Source organism: Neurospora tetrasperma (assembly GCF_000213175.1).
Source record: "Neurospora tetrasperma FGSC 2508 unplaced genomic scaffold NEUTE1scaffold_1, whole genome shotgun sequence".
Lineage (NCBI taxonomy): Eukaryota > Fungi > Ascomycota > Sordariomycetes > Sordariales > Sordariaceae > Neurospora > Neurospora tetrasperma.
This window is the reverse complement of record NW_009799099.1, coordinates 1,830,051-1,844,217: the sequence shown is the minus strand read 5'-3', so window position 1 is coordinate 1,844,217 and position 14,167 is coordinate 1,830,051. Positions and strand designations below refer to the sequence as shown.

At 53.1% G+C, this 14,167-nt stretch overlaps 3 protein-coding genes across 3 annotated transcripts; 1 reads left to right on the top strand and 2 right to left on the bottom strand.

Moving 5' to 3' along the window:
• Positions 1-97: 97 nt before the first annotated feature.
• Positions 98-1,282, top strand: NEUTE1DRAFT_115778 (uncharacterized protein; the record flags this gene model as incomplete). Its single annotated transcript, XM_009849515.1, has 2 exons — positions 98-684; positions 787-1,282. 2 exons carry the CDS (start codon positions 432-434, stop codon positions 918-920), a joined length of 387 nt encoding a protein of 128 aa, XP_009847817.1.
• NEUTE1DRAFT_75801 (uncharacterized protein) lies at positions 1,243-4,372 on the bottom strand (the record flags this gene model as incomplete). The annotated part of the gene is made up of 2 exons (XM_009849514.1): positions 1,243-2,378; positions 2,445-4,372. The coding sequence occupies 2 exons, from the start codon at positions 4,370-4,372 to the stop codon at positions 1,553-1,555; spliced, it is 2,754 nt and encodes a 917-aa protein (XP_009847816.1).
• Positions 4,373-5,022: 650 nt separating this feature from the next.
• NEUTE1DRAFT_143967 (uncharacterized protein) lies at positions 5,023-13,726 on the bottom strand (the record flags this gene model as incomplete). The annotated part of the gene is made up of 7 exons (XM_009849513.1): positions 5,023-9,234; positions 9,306-9,523; positions 11,028-11,721; positions 11,794-12,117; positions 12,325-12,449; positions 13,582-13,625; positions 13,706-13,726. 7 exons carry the CDS (start codon positions 13,724-13,726, stop codon positions 5,036-5,038), a joined length of 5,625 nt encoding a protein of 1,874 aa, XP_009847815.1.
• Positions 13,727-14,167: the final 441 nt, after the last annotated feature.

The window sequence follows — 14,167 nt, the reverse complement described above, 5'->3', positions numbered from 1 at the left end:
GGAATGTGCTGAGCGAGAGCCAGGAAGAGGCTGACTGACGACAGCCAAAGCGTCAGTGCAAGTCGTCACTTGTTCCCGCTCGCTGGAGCTCCTCCAACGACACCACTCTCCACCACAAGCACACTGCATCACCACCATCACGACTTGTCGCCTGCTACAGCAACGAGTCGACGAAGCGCGCAAGCCGAGTAACCCACGCGATAATCTGTCAGGTTCTCGATCACAAAAAGCAGCAGGCAGCGCTTACATTTCCATCGATTACGAGTTAGCCACGTCTGCGCAACAAACACCTGTGATCCCGGCAAGCCCGCGACACTTCGACTCTACCTGGGCAGATTCTCCGGGTTACCGGCGTAAACGACGCCCTGACTTCTACTGTGCCCGAAACTTGGACGCCTTTGCAACCAGAAGCTTTCACATATCCACCCGAGATGGCAGCAGGACTCAAGACCATCATCGCGCTCTCCTTCGTCTTGGCGGTGGGCTTCCTCCTCGTCATCTTGTCATGCGCACTATGGAAGGCATACTACCCGCTGCTGGTGGTGGCCACCTACGTGTTGGCGCCCATACCCAACTGGATCTGCAGCCATTGCGCCAATCCGGACGACTTTGTTGAGAGCTCGGGCGCTGCGGTGTTGGATCTGGGTCGCTTCTGCACTGGTTTCCTGGTCATGATGGGACTTGGTAGGTTTACTCCTCCATCTTGTGGCTGTCGTGTATCCTGTGTTTGTGTTGTGTTGCATGTACGATAGCTGACATCTCTCTCCTCCCCTCTTCGACAAACAGCTCTTCCAGTAGTTCTCGCAAACTCGGCCATCATCACGGTCCCGGCCATGATCATGTCCGTTATCGGTGGCCTGTTGATCTATGGCACCATTATCAGCTTTGCCATGTTCTTCCAGGAAGAGCAAGACTTCTGACTAGCCGACCAATGATTTCGACCACGACAGAATGGTCCAGAGTCTGAGACACACACAACAATGACACAGAACTACAGAGAAGCAGCGACTTCCGGAGAGCGGTTGGGTGCGGAACCGATTTACGCATGGTGGGAGACCATGATTGTACAAGTGCCGGGACTTGGGCCGGATGACAGCTATGGGATATGATCAAATGGGTTTTGGGAAAGAGGCGAGCACTGGCTGATGAAGCGCTTATGGGCTGGGCTGGATTTGGATTATTACGAGACAGTTATGAGGTTGTTTTTTTGCGGTGATCATTCATCTAGCGAGAGGGCTTGACGTCTTCTTTCTCTCCATTTGCAATGCATCGCGTTGAAAAGTCTACTTTTTAATCCCGCCGTAAGGTATGCATCGGTTGAGCTAATATGACAAGCCACAAAACTCCAACCCATTTTAGCCTTGACACCAAGACGACACCCTAGATATGTTGGATATCTTGTTCTTATAACCCTAACGCGCGCCTGGGCCCAAAATGATGAAGTTATCTTGCTTTTGTTTTTCGCCTTCCCTTTCTTCCACAGCCTCTGGCCTCGAACCAGCTCTGCTCACCATAGAACACTCCCACTCTTTCTCTCACCAATTCATCGAGTCTAACCCAGATCCGCAAACACCTTCAACGGCCCAGCGAGTTTCGTAAACATTTCCTCCCGCTCACCCTCAGGGGTACTCAGGATGGTAACCGCTCCTCCAGCGCCAATATGCCACACCTCATGTTCTTCCTCACTCTGGCTATCTGCTCCTTGTCCCTGCACAGTTACCCGCTCATCGTCCCACCGGAACAGACTTCGGATCGTCACGCTCCAATCTCCTCTCCCGCTGACACACATGTAGCCAACAACACCCGAGTACAAACTGCGCTCACTGTTCTGCTCAATCTGCTGCAACAGCTCGCAGCTGCGTTTCTTGGGAGCTCCCGTCATGCTTCCCGGCGGCAGACTGGCCGCGAGGACGTCCAGCCCCGTGTATCTCTTCTCGTCAGAGGTTGGGGGTAGCTGCCCTTCAACAACAGTAATCATCTGAAACACACTCTGATACTCCTCCACCTTGAGCAGATCGCTCACCTCAACGTGACCCGCCCCGCAAATCGAATGCAAGTCGTGCCGGACCAAGTCGACAATCATCAGGTTCTCGGCTTCCTCCTTGGGCACGTGCAGAATCTTCTCGGCCTGCTCGAGCGTCGAGACCGCTTCGGACTTGCGCACTGTTCCCTTCATCGGCCGCATTGAGCACCGCCCATGCCGGTTGTACGTCAAGAAACGCTCGGGCGAGGCGCTGACGAGCGTCGCGCCGCCGAGGCGGAGGTAGGACGCGAATGGGGCTGGTTGTCTGGAGCGGAGCGTTTTGTAGAGATGCCAGGAGGAGGGGATGGGGGAGGAGGAGCGACGCTGTTGTTGCTGCTTTCGGTTGAAGGTTGAGCTTATTCGCTGTTGTTGTTGTTGTTGCTGTTGTTGCAGTCCTTGATTTTCTTGGGGAGCAGATGACGGGATCATGTCGCTCAGGGGCCGAGTGATCTTGGTTTGGTCTGTGAGACAGAGCTCGTAAGAGTCGCCGGCTGCGATGAACTCTTGACAGGCCTTAACCTTGGCCTCGTATTCCGGTATCAGAGGTGTCTGTATTGAGGGGCTTGTAGAAGGATGGCGCGTTTTCACCTTCTTGGCGGGTGAAGGCAAATCGTTGAGGAATGGGTGTCGGTGATGGGCAGAGACTGAAACAAGTCGGTCTGCGGTGCTCCGCATCCAGGCAGCATCGCCCAAGCTTGCATCAGAAGAATATAACTCCTGGATATGGGCCAAGCCAAGACTGTGATCTATGACCACGCTCTTTGTTACCCATGCCAGACAGACGTCAGGTCGGTGGTGTGGGCGTGTTTCCAGACGGATGTCGATGTCACTCAGGCCTTGTTCATAGGTGATGAAACCTATGAATCCTCCCAGGAACGGTAGATCAGGAAGCTCAACACCACTCCCCAGGCTCCGCGTCCCATGGAAACTGGCCATGAGACCCCATATACCGCCGTAAGAACCGAGGAAAACCCGTTCAGACAGATCCACCTGCAAGCCGTTGATCTGCTGAAGCTTGAAAGTAGCATACTCATCACCAGTGTGGTACTCCAGCCGCAGTGCCTCTTCCAGTCCTGCTGCGATGATGCTGTATCGACCTCGCACATCTGCTCTCGACGACGCCGCAGCAGCCGCGTTTGCAGATTCCAAAACCACCACCTTGTCGGAGCCATCCAGGCCCAGCTCCTCCACCACGTCCGACACCTGCACGCCGTATGGCAGACGGACCGTAACAGAACGGTGCTCAGGTCTCGTTCCCATGCGCTCCCACCACATCTTGTTTCTCTCGCTAGTAGTAGAAAACGACATGTGCTCGTCGCCAACCGGAACTTGTAACATTGACAACAGACTAGGCTTAGTAGCCTGGTGCGCCAACCTCTCGCCTTCAGCAACTTCCACCACCACCCTCTTCTTCTTTTCGTTCCAACTCAGCGCTTCTTTAAACCAGTTCTCAATAACTTTGTTCCCCTCTTTCTCTGTGCACACCGATTCAGGGTGGTACTGCAGCCCCCAGAACGGTTTTTTCATGTGCTTTACTCCCATCAGGATTCTCTCCACCTCCCCGTCCTCGCGCTTCTCTTCTACCCACGCCAGCGGCAAGAGATCTGGACACCTTTCGATGGGCTTCCATTTCGCACCTCCCTCCTCCCAGTCCGCGTCAGAAACCTCATGCTGGCCAATATCGCCACAAAGCGAGTGATAAAGCGTCGCCTTGAACGGTTGAACACCCCGAAAGATGCTGCTGCTGCCGTTGCCCTCACCGTCACCTTCGCCGCTGCCGTGGGGAAGATGCAAAACCTCCCTAACCATCCCATGCAACCCCCTCTTCAGCCTCTTCACCTCCCCACCACCATACTTCACCAAGCTCTGAAACCCGAGACAAATGCCCAGGACGGGTAGGAGTGCACCACCTTCTCCCCCCTTTTCTCCATCCGCTTCCTCAGCAGCAGTAAGCTGCCACACATAATTCATCAGCCCAACATCCGCATCATTATCGGGCGACCCCGGCCCGGGACCGCATACCACGGCCGTGTACTGGGCAAGTTCCCTGCGGAACCGTTTGCCAAAATCGGGCGAGGTAGGATCCAGGAGGGGTGAGTCGATGGAGAGGACGTAAACGTCTACATCGTCGAGGAGGGTGGTGAGGAGGGAGGTGATGTTGTTGGAGAAGGAGTCGTAGGCGTCTAGGAAAAGGATTTTGTGCTTCTTTTGCTTCTTCTCGTTGCTGCATGTTTTTGCTGGAGAGACATTGTTGCCATTGGTGTGGTCAGATTCAGACGAATGAAGGTGTTTTAAAGACGACTCGGAGAAAGACTCAATAGGATGATGATGGGTGGTGGGTGTAAACATCTTGGTGTTAGACTCGGATATGGGTTGGTCGTCCATGTCTTCCTTGCATATGTAGGACAAATTAATGAATGAGGGGTGTGCTGCAGGAACGAAATCGAACCCTTTTTTTCTTCTTCTTTTTTCGTCTTTTTTCCTCTTTTTCCCTCAAGGTTCCTTCTTACACCCACATGAGTCCACCGGCTAACTCACTTTCATGAGCAAAGGGGAAAAATAAAGTTTTGCGCCGATTTTTGCGAGTCAGTGGTGACATTCGTTTAACAAAATCTCGAAAGCCTTGGCCACCGAGCGTATTCGGTCAATCGCAGTGGCGAGCGGCTTTAGCGTCAGGGAGTTTTGTACATATTGCCAGAACCCTAACCCTGGCATGATATTGATCTCCGTCATCACAATGATAGCACTTCATGTCGTTCTGCAGATCAGAACTCGTGTGATTAGCTCTATGCTACTACTAGGGAAAGTCATTCATGGATATATGCCAATTAATGTTTACTCTACGTGTCATACAGCTTCATATCATACTTTCATGCTTTCCGCCCGAGCCATTCCCACTAACCCCAGCCCGAAACCAATGTCAACGCTTGTGCCATGCATGGATACATCTACCTACATAGTATATCCTCCCTTCCTTCCTGGTGGCCAGAAAGACTCATCAGCTTGAAGGACTTACTCATCCATATCATTCCTGATCACAACAACTCTAGCCGGCCTCCTAGAGCACCACACCCTCCTCTCCCTTTTACTGCCCGCAATCTCCATCCCCATCGCCGCATCTTGCATCTTCTCCACCTCGCTCCTCCTCTTCCGCCTCTCCTCTTCTTCCTCCTCGCTCGGCCTCCACACCATCGTCTCTTCCACGCTCGCAGAGATCTCAAACTCGCCTCTACACAATGCCGTGACGCCCATAACAACCTCGGCACTCTCTCCACCTGCCAAGAGAGGTAGTGCTTTCTGAAGAGTGCCGTTCCAGGCAAACTTGCGGGTGAAGTCGAGCGCGACGTTGAGCGGTCGGTGGCATAGGGACGGCATGAGGCGGACGAGCGGATAGATGGGCTGGTTTGTGCGGTTAGTGACAGCGACGCGGAGCTGCAAAAAGGACTCGACCTTGGCGATTGCGTGTGATTTGTGCTTTTGCTTTTCAGGGGAGGATGGCGAGGCGGAGGCATCCAGAACGGAGATTTCGATCCCGATCTCATCCACCTTTACCGCCTCAATCATGCGGCTCGTCAACCTCATAGCCCTTAACTCGATGCTTCCGCTCCTACCGCCGGCAATGGTTCCCCCTCCTGGCCCGGTCCGCCACGTTCCCGTGAGCGAGTCTAGCACTCTCTCCCTGTACCAGAACGCCTCACGGTTGGCTCGTTCCATCTCAGGCGTAAGCTTTGAGCTGACAATGAACTGCCTCTGCCGAGAGGGGTTCAACACAGGAATGGACGCATAAGGGTCCTCGAGGTAGACTCTTTTAATTGGGAAGATCACTCTGTTAACGTTTCCAGGAAGGATATGCTCCTCGAGCCTGGCTCCGTCCTCTGACTCGAGCTGTATCACCATATTACTCGGCCAAGCATTGCGCAAATCCAACATCAGCAGGCAATGTGTATCGGCGGTCAGTTCCGACGTGCTCTCCTTGTTGCTACCCGCCCGTAGCCAGAGGGGCTCAGGGATGCTGCCGTGCAGTGGGAAGACGTCCATGCGGGCTATTTCAATACTGGCATTGACAGTAACGGTAAGTGCCAGCGAGACCTGACGAGTAAAGAACCTCTCCTCTTCTAGCTCGTCAGGAGGCACGCCTAAGCAAGCGTAGTCAACCTGGATGAGGCCGTGTGTAAGACCTGGTTTCCCGAGAATCTCAAAGTCGAATGTTGCTGTGCCGCCAGGAGGAATGTACCTCTTCTGGTTCCCTTCCTTGCGTATACGAAGAGCCTGCTTCTTGGCAAGGATGAGCTCATATTCATAGAGCTCAGCAAGAGTGGCATCTCTGCTGGCCATTGCGGCTTGCAATGGTTCCTGAGTCGAATCTTGGAAGGAAAACAGCAGGAAATCGACTGGAGTCGTGGTTGATAGGTTTTGCAGCGTGACCGAGAACTTTTGGCGCTCCCCTTCAAGGATCATAACCGATGACTGGGGGAGCGTTGAAGACTTGACGACGACAACTGGTTGTCCGGCAATGACGTTAAGCTCAAGGCTTTCTGGCTTAGGACGCTGCGTTGGAGGTGTACGCTTTGCGGGGGGGACATCAAGTGCCGCGAGGCCGATGCCTTTAACCTTTTGTTCTTTCTCAGGAGCCCATTGCTCAATGAAAATAGGAAACCTTCTTTCGCGGCAGCCCCTGACTTTGATGATAGCACCCTTAATCCTCAAGGTCCCTGCAGCCTTCGGCACTCCCGATATCCTGAGAACTTGGGTACGATAAGGCCCTATGACGAGGCTTTCAACTGCAGACTCGAACTCGGCCCCTTCAGTATCTAGACGGATGCTCTCCAGCTCCAGATCCATTTCAAATGTGTTTTGAAAGGTAAGTTTGAATGTTGCCGCCTCCCCAGCAACCAGAACCTTTTCGACGGCTGCTGCGTCTGGCTGTTTTAGAAAAGGGTTATAAATGAATGGATTGACGTCTTGCGAGGTCCTCGTCGTCGTCACGGCATTTGGCAGCACGCTCCGAGCATGCGAAACCGGTGTTCGCGTCGTCGCCAAGGGTTCGAGCTTAACGCCCCTGAGAAGAAACTCGTCCCAATACTCGGCCGCCAAATGATCCATACCCAGACGCTTGGCAAGATTAGACGTTTTCGAGATGTTGGTGGCGAAGCGTATCTGGTCTTCTCTATGAATTGCCGGGTAAGCGTCCTCGCGCCGCAGCCCAGGAGCGGTACCGCTTCCAGCCGTCCGTAGGAGGTCGCTCGAGTATTTCAACACGCCAGCAAAATCTGGAAGCGCTTCAGAGAAGCTGACGCATGTCCTCAGAATGTTGAGCTTGATATCCCGTATGCCGAAATTCCGTAAATCGGACTGTTTCAAGATTCTTGCAACTACTGCTTCGTCGGAGTCGTCCCTTGTGGCCGGGCCTTCCAAAGACGCCGTCGAGCCCGGGTCATCGGTTACCACTCCGTACGACCTGAGCAGGAGGCCGAGAAAGGGGCCGATACCCTGCTCGATATCATTCTCGGTTAGATCCAGAGCACCAGCATGGCCATTTCCGCCGAGCCCATTAAGACCTACGAGCCCAGCTGCGGGATGAATCCCAACATCCGCGGCTCCCCTGGTGCGCGCTTCCACCAGGCCGCCGATCAGAACCGACACCAGATCCCTAACGATCATAGCCTTCTTCCTCTGGAAACCTAGTAGTCCCAATACGGATGCAATACCGCTGAGGAGTACTATCCGATCAGCGGTAGTCAACAGTTCAGAAGCAGAACCCGGATAAGCCTTCATTAGATTCGATAGGATATGAGTCCTGGTTGGGACGATAGTAAACCTAGGAGACGTGGTCAACCGCTTAGGCGGCGGTGTACCAAGGACCATCATCTCCAGAGACCGTTCGTCGAGCTTCCCATCCGCAATATGCAGAGCCGTGAGCATTCTGCAAAAACGGATGATGGTCTCAGACATGGGTAGCGGTTGGAGATTTTCGGCTGTTATCCTCGAGTAGAGACTGATGATACGGTCGAGCAGCTCTGGGATGTACACCTGTAATCTCCGTAGCCAGCGCGGTTGGTTCGGATCTTTCTGTTCAGCCTCCAGGATCTGGTTCGCGAGCGCTGTCCCTTTGTCGGCAGTGGGTAGCAAGATGGGGTGCACGTCAAATTCAATGCCTGCCCAACCCAGCAGCAACAGTGCTATTAGAGAAAGCTCCAGGGCCTTGCCGTGCCAAATGTGATCATTAGTCGATTTGGCCCCGGCTGCACCCTCAGTCAGCTCTCTGAGCGCGTCAATCCACCGACCAGCCTGGAGATATAGCGAGCCCAAGACGATCTGGAACCTGCTCTTTCCCCTGTGTAATTTCTTGTCGGTCGATCCGCCCGAACCAAATCCCTGGACCGACACCCTGTCCTGGCTCTGGGTCCTGAAGACATCCATAAGGTCGGGACGCGGAGGCAGTGCCTTCTCAGGACTAGCTGATTCGTCTCCCGTGATGTCGTCAAAATTCGTAGGCGGGTTAGATAGCCCGCTTCTTCCGTTTGGCGGTGTTGCCGGTTGGCCAGAAACTGCACGGTTGGAACCAAAAGTGCCTCCTTTGAAAGGGACAGGAGGCATGGACATGCGCGCCTGGTGGCCCCTATCAATAAGTCCGCTTGCCGAGACCGATCGGTTGGTTGGCAGTGCAAACTGGGAATTCCTCCTCGAAGGGTCTCCTACAGGCCCTTGTCCCCCATACATCTGTTCCGCGGTCGAAGCGTGACCGGGCGAGGTGATAAAGGTCATGCCCTCATATGACTTGGCAAGGGTGGTCATCTCAGCGAGAATCAACGAGGATATGTCACACATGACCGTTTTCATGGTAGTTCTTTTATGCTGCTCGGGTGGCGGGATTGTAACGATGCCTTCTGGGATTGGTATTGGGTTCTCTTCGGAAGGCACATAGTCGAACAGCAGTACCTGGTGAACAAGTATCCTGGGGTAGCGGTCCCTTAGGTCTTCCAACTCCTGATCTAACGAGCGTATGTTTGTTTCGGCGACGGTCCTGCCGCCAGATTGCCTCTTGCTAAGAACAACGTTATTGATCTCGGAGCCATCGGCAATGGCAAGCAGGGCCAGCGGCTCGCGATACAGGTCGAAGGGCACCAGCGCAAGGTGCGAAGGGGGTGGCACGTGTGTCATAAGATCATAGAACATGGCACCGTCGGGGAAGGCCAGCGGGGTGAACATATCTAGGAGAGGCAGATACGCGGGTCAGCGAGAGCTCTCATGGACCTTGGATACAAGCGGGTGCTATCCCTACTTCTGTTTGGACGTCCATCGGCGGTGACGTCGCGCAGCTGGACGACATTCTCGGGGGTCAAGCTCTTGACAAAGGTGTCAAAGCGGTCACGCTTAATCCTTCCTATGGGCAACACCAAAGTCTTGACCCTCGCCGGCGCGACGGGCAGGAAAGGATCCGGAGTCATGGTCGTCTCAGCGAGGTCATTCCTGTGCCTTTGGGGACGCGGTGGGATGCTACTGTTGAGGTTGCGTCGCTAGCTTCCTTCAGATGGAGAGAAGGGACATGTCGGGGTCCAAGAGGAGCTTCGAAGCATCGGGCAAGCAACGCGACCTGTGCTGCTACCTTGTTGCCCTGCCTTGAGGTTGCCTTGCTGTTCCGCACCTGCTGGCTGTCGTCGGTTACGTCTGAACGTGTTGGCGATGCAGAAACGGGCTGTCTACTAGAGGTAGGTAGGTAGAGGTACTTTAGCTGTGAGAACTACCTGACTAGGTAGAGGTATGTACACGACTAGAGGTAGGTAAAGCTGCCGTGGTTGTTTCAAGCGGGTACCGAGCCCCGTCCTTCCATGTATGCCCTGGACTGGTAATGTTCCCTTCCTTCGGTGAATCGTTGAATAGACCGAGCGCCCCTCCCCCCCCTAGAGGCCGGGGGATTGGGCAGGCACTTGAACAGTTGAACTGGATCGGACGGCGCAGGGGCTTGGTGCTAGAATACAGGCAGCTCCCCGCTGTAGAGGTACCCGACACTAGTACAGTGGGTGCCACAAAGAAACGCTCCGTTTTTTATTTTCCACCTTAAAAGGCCAAAACTCACCACCTTAATAACTATATAACTCAGCCACCTATAGGTATCTAAGCATACTAAAATCAAGATGAATAGTTCTTTACTAGAAATCCTTCATCTTGATAGCTACTTTTAGTAAAAGATAAGATGGCTGCAAAATTCTGGTGTAAAGTCAAACCGCAAAACCAACTCGGATTTTCATCCACTAAAGTGCGCTATAAGTCCACTATAATTTTCTCACCCACTCGACTCCAACTTTGCATCTCGATTGCATAACTATAAAGAATGCAAAGGAAATAAAACTCTTACTAGTCTTAAACTACGCTATTTCTTTTTCATATTTAATAGTACATTAACTATTAAGCTTTCTTTGGAGAAAGTATCTCGGAGTGATCAGGTTGAGTTTTGGCTTTTTTTGCGGGGAAAAAAACAACGGGGCGTTTATTTGTGGCAGGGACTGTAGGTATACTGTGTTGAGGCGGCCCAAGCTTTGAACGGGCAGCTCCAGCGCTTCAATTCCCCCGCCTTTCCTTCTGGGGATCATTCCGGCCGTCTCTCCCTGCCCCGGCCGAGAAGTGGAGCAAAAGCCCAGCAAAGGTCCGGAAGCACCTCCGGGTAACGGTATCCCTCACGGCAACAAAAATACCAACTCCTGTTTATAGAAATCGCAGAAAGCCTCGTGATATTTCCTTCCAAGCTACCCATACTGACCAGAAGTTCTTGGAATCAAGACGGAATAGTATCCACGTTCTTGACTCATAGAAGCGAGAAAATAGGTAGTATCATGTTCTATTCCCACCTTGACTACCTAGCTTTTTACCATCACACTTCGCCTTAGTTTAGAGTTTAAGAGCCCAACGCTATCATGACATTGGTCCCATACCAGGAAAGCCACCCATTCCCGCACTCGATGGAATCTCTCCCACTCCCATGCCTTGTGTATCCTCCATTTCTGACCTACCCTTCCTTGCCTCGGCCGTGAGCTCGCTGTCAAAGATATCCACGGCCAGACTGACTTCAACAAAGTCTTCCAGCTCCTCCGTCACCGTCTTCAGCTTTTCTTTGACGGCAATCGCACCTTCGAACCCAACGATATGCCTTGCCGGCGGGTTCTCGTGTCCGCCAATGGCTGTCAAGGCATGCACCGTCTCCATGACCAGCTTGTCCAAGGTGGCGGGCGGAAGTTTCGGGTAGCGGAACTGTATCTCGTCTTCGCTTTGCTCAATGTACGTGTCCGGGTTCGAGTTCAGCACGGTGGACAGGACATCCCGAATATTCGGAGCCGGATTCAGGTCGGCCTCGTACTGGGGTAGTGGCGGCGAGAATATGAGCTTGTTGGTTAGGCTTAGGATTTCCTTATTGGGCTGCACAATCGTCATCTTGATGTTGAAGGGCGCAATCTCATATGCAAGCGAGTCACAGAAGCCCTCGAGTGCCCAGACGGCAGCTGTGTAAAAGGACATGCCTGGTGTCCCAATGTGGCCACCAATGCTGGTCAGAACCATGATATGGCCTGTGTGTTGCGCTCTGAGCTGCGGTAAGGCAGCCTTGATAAAGTTCACCTGCGAGAAGTAGACAGTCTCGAACTGGTCCCTCACCAGGTTCTGCGTCGCAGGGTTGGTTGATAGTTCCTCAACCGTCCCCACAACGGCTATAGAAACACAACAAGAATTAGCGGGTCATCCATCGTCTGGACATGTAGCTATGTTCGCGATCCACTTACCTTCAGCTCTACAACACAGCATAATGTCAATCCTCCCGAATATTTGGACGGCTTCGGCGACGGCAGCGCCGCACTGGCCCATGACGCGGCTATCACACCGGATGGGGCGGATCCGGTCCTTCCATCCCTCACGATCTTTGCGGTTGCTCTTACATTCGTTGATGAGCTCACGGAATTCGGCACTGCGGTCTTCGTGCTCAATCTCCTGTGGTGGTAGGCAGGCGACTATGTAGTCGCCGTGCGCCAGGAGCTGACGTATCAACCGGATAGCGAGTGGCGTGAGCGCAGACGTTATGAGCCATGTCCTCGGCGAGTTATGGGTTGCTGGTTGGTCCATTACAGGTCAGACTCGCGGCCCGTTTCTAGCAGTTATACGGAATCATGACTTGTTGGGAGAAGGTGTAGCAAAAGAACAGGATTCGAGACAAATAAGTATAGTTCGTGATGGAAAGATTGGTACCAAGGCTGGAAAACATGTGATGTAGTTCAAGAGATAAGCTGGTAGGTAAAACGAAAAGGTGGCGCACGCACGGAATGATGCTGCAGGAATCGCATGAGACTGTCTTCCGCTCGTGGTCGGCGCAGCTTCCGAAGGCTTGCGGTCCACCATCCTGAGTGTAGGAGCAGGAACCTTGTCTCTCGCGTCTTCCTTCTCGCTAGCAGTTGCCGCTCAGTTAACAACAAAGGTGTCGGCTCGGAGCTGAAGTTTGTCTACAAGACGACACCCTACCCTTCCCCAGAGTATTTGGCTGGACCGTGCTGCGTGGATCTCAATGTCAGCCAGTGAGTGAGTGGTAGTGTGACACTGATGCCTCCAGATGCCCGTAGATGCCGTGAACTTCACAAAGTGATGGCTGAGATCGGTAGAGGTATCCTGTTGTCTCTTCTGCACTGTAGTCGCTCGGTGGATTTGGTTCACGGTCTGCTGAGTAGACGTAGGTGTTGCCTCGCTGCTGCCGTGAAACGAGACTTTGGTCCGGGATTCCGATATCGTGAGCTGTGAGGTAGTATAAGACTCAGTAAGAGGATAGTGTCGTCCCAAAGACAGGTCAGATTTTATTACTCTGGGTGGAAGAGAAAAAAGAAAAAAAAAGTCACGGTAGCGGGTTTTGTCAAGGCTGGACTGTCTCCTCAACCATGAATGGCAATATTAGGCCTGCAGTTTGGAAGCTCAACGGCTTCATCCCTGTTACTTAGCGCTGCCCACCCACCAAGGGCATCGATGCCACGGCGGTCAGAATAGCGCACAGCCGGTGGGCCACGGCAAATGAGGGCGCGCGAGGCTCGAGCCTTTCTGGTTCTGGCTGATCGTCTAAAAGTAATTGAGGCTCAAACAAGGGGACGCGCATTGCAGTGGTGCCCATCTATATAGTGCGCATGGCCTTCGGATGTGCCTCCGAAACTCTTTTCCGGATCAGGACGAATGCGGGGACGGAGACCGTTTGAGGTACTGGATCAACCATTCAGTCTTGTCTCCTGCATTGTATTGGCTGTCACGCCGGGGATTTTGAGCCTGCAGTTTTACATCTAGACGTCCAGGATATTGTGTACCGCGGAACGGCTATAAGAAGGACGGAACAAAGCGTGATGGGTGAACCTCCTCCCGGACTAAGGAATACCCCGCAAAGTGAGAACATGACCTTAACGGCGCTGGGCCCTTTTTGATCTCCGTAGCTTACTAATTTGTACATGACAGGAATTCATCTGGACAAAATTCCATATCTGTTCAAGCCTACATGCATGAACATCTTCACAAGTTATCCATTGGCGTTGAAACCATGTACCTACTTCATAGTGTTCTGGTCCCAGATATAGCTTCCGGAGCCGGTGAGCTTGGTCAGAGATAGGTAGGCGTGTCTTCCTGTGAGGTAGCAAGGGGTCTATGTATCGCGTCTGCCATGCTGATGCTTACCTTGGCGATCCTTGTGGTCATTTTGCGGCACATCACAATGCTATCCGCACCCGAGAAGGAGAAGAAGTAAGATGTGTACTGTTCACGTTTAAATGGTTCTCCACCTTCTAGGGCCGGATAACCACGCGTTCCCTCGGGTCCTCTGCGAGAAGCTGAATTGCTAAGGGAACGAAGATCAACTTCTGCCCTATTCAGGGGTTTGTTTACACACCCATGAACGCTGCTGCTGTATCAGTGAGGAGAAGCGCTATGTACCTGTGCGCTAGATTTCTACGATAAGGCACAGGGGCGCCTGCCCGTCCCTAGCGCCAGAGATACAGGGCAGCTACCCCACCAACGGCCAGTGACGTTGTCCCTTCTCACTGGAGGGGACGAGGGATGAGGTGTGGTGACCCCAACTGAACCCGACATCGCGTCCCAAAAGGAGGTCGACTTTGCGATTCGAACTGATTCCAGACCTCA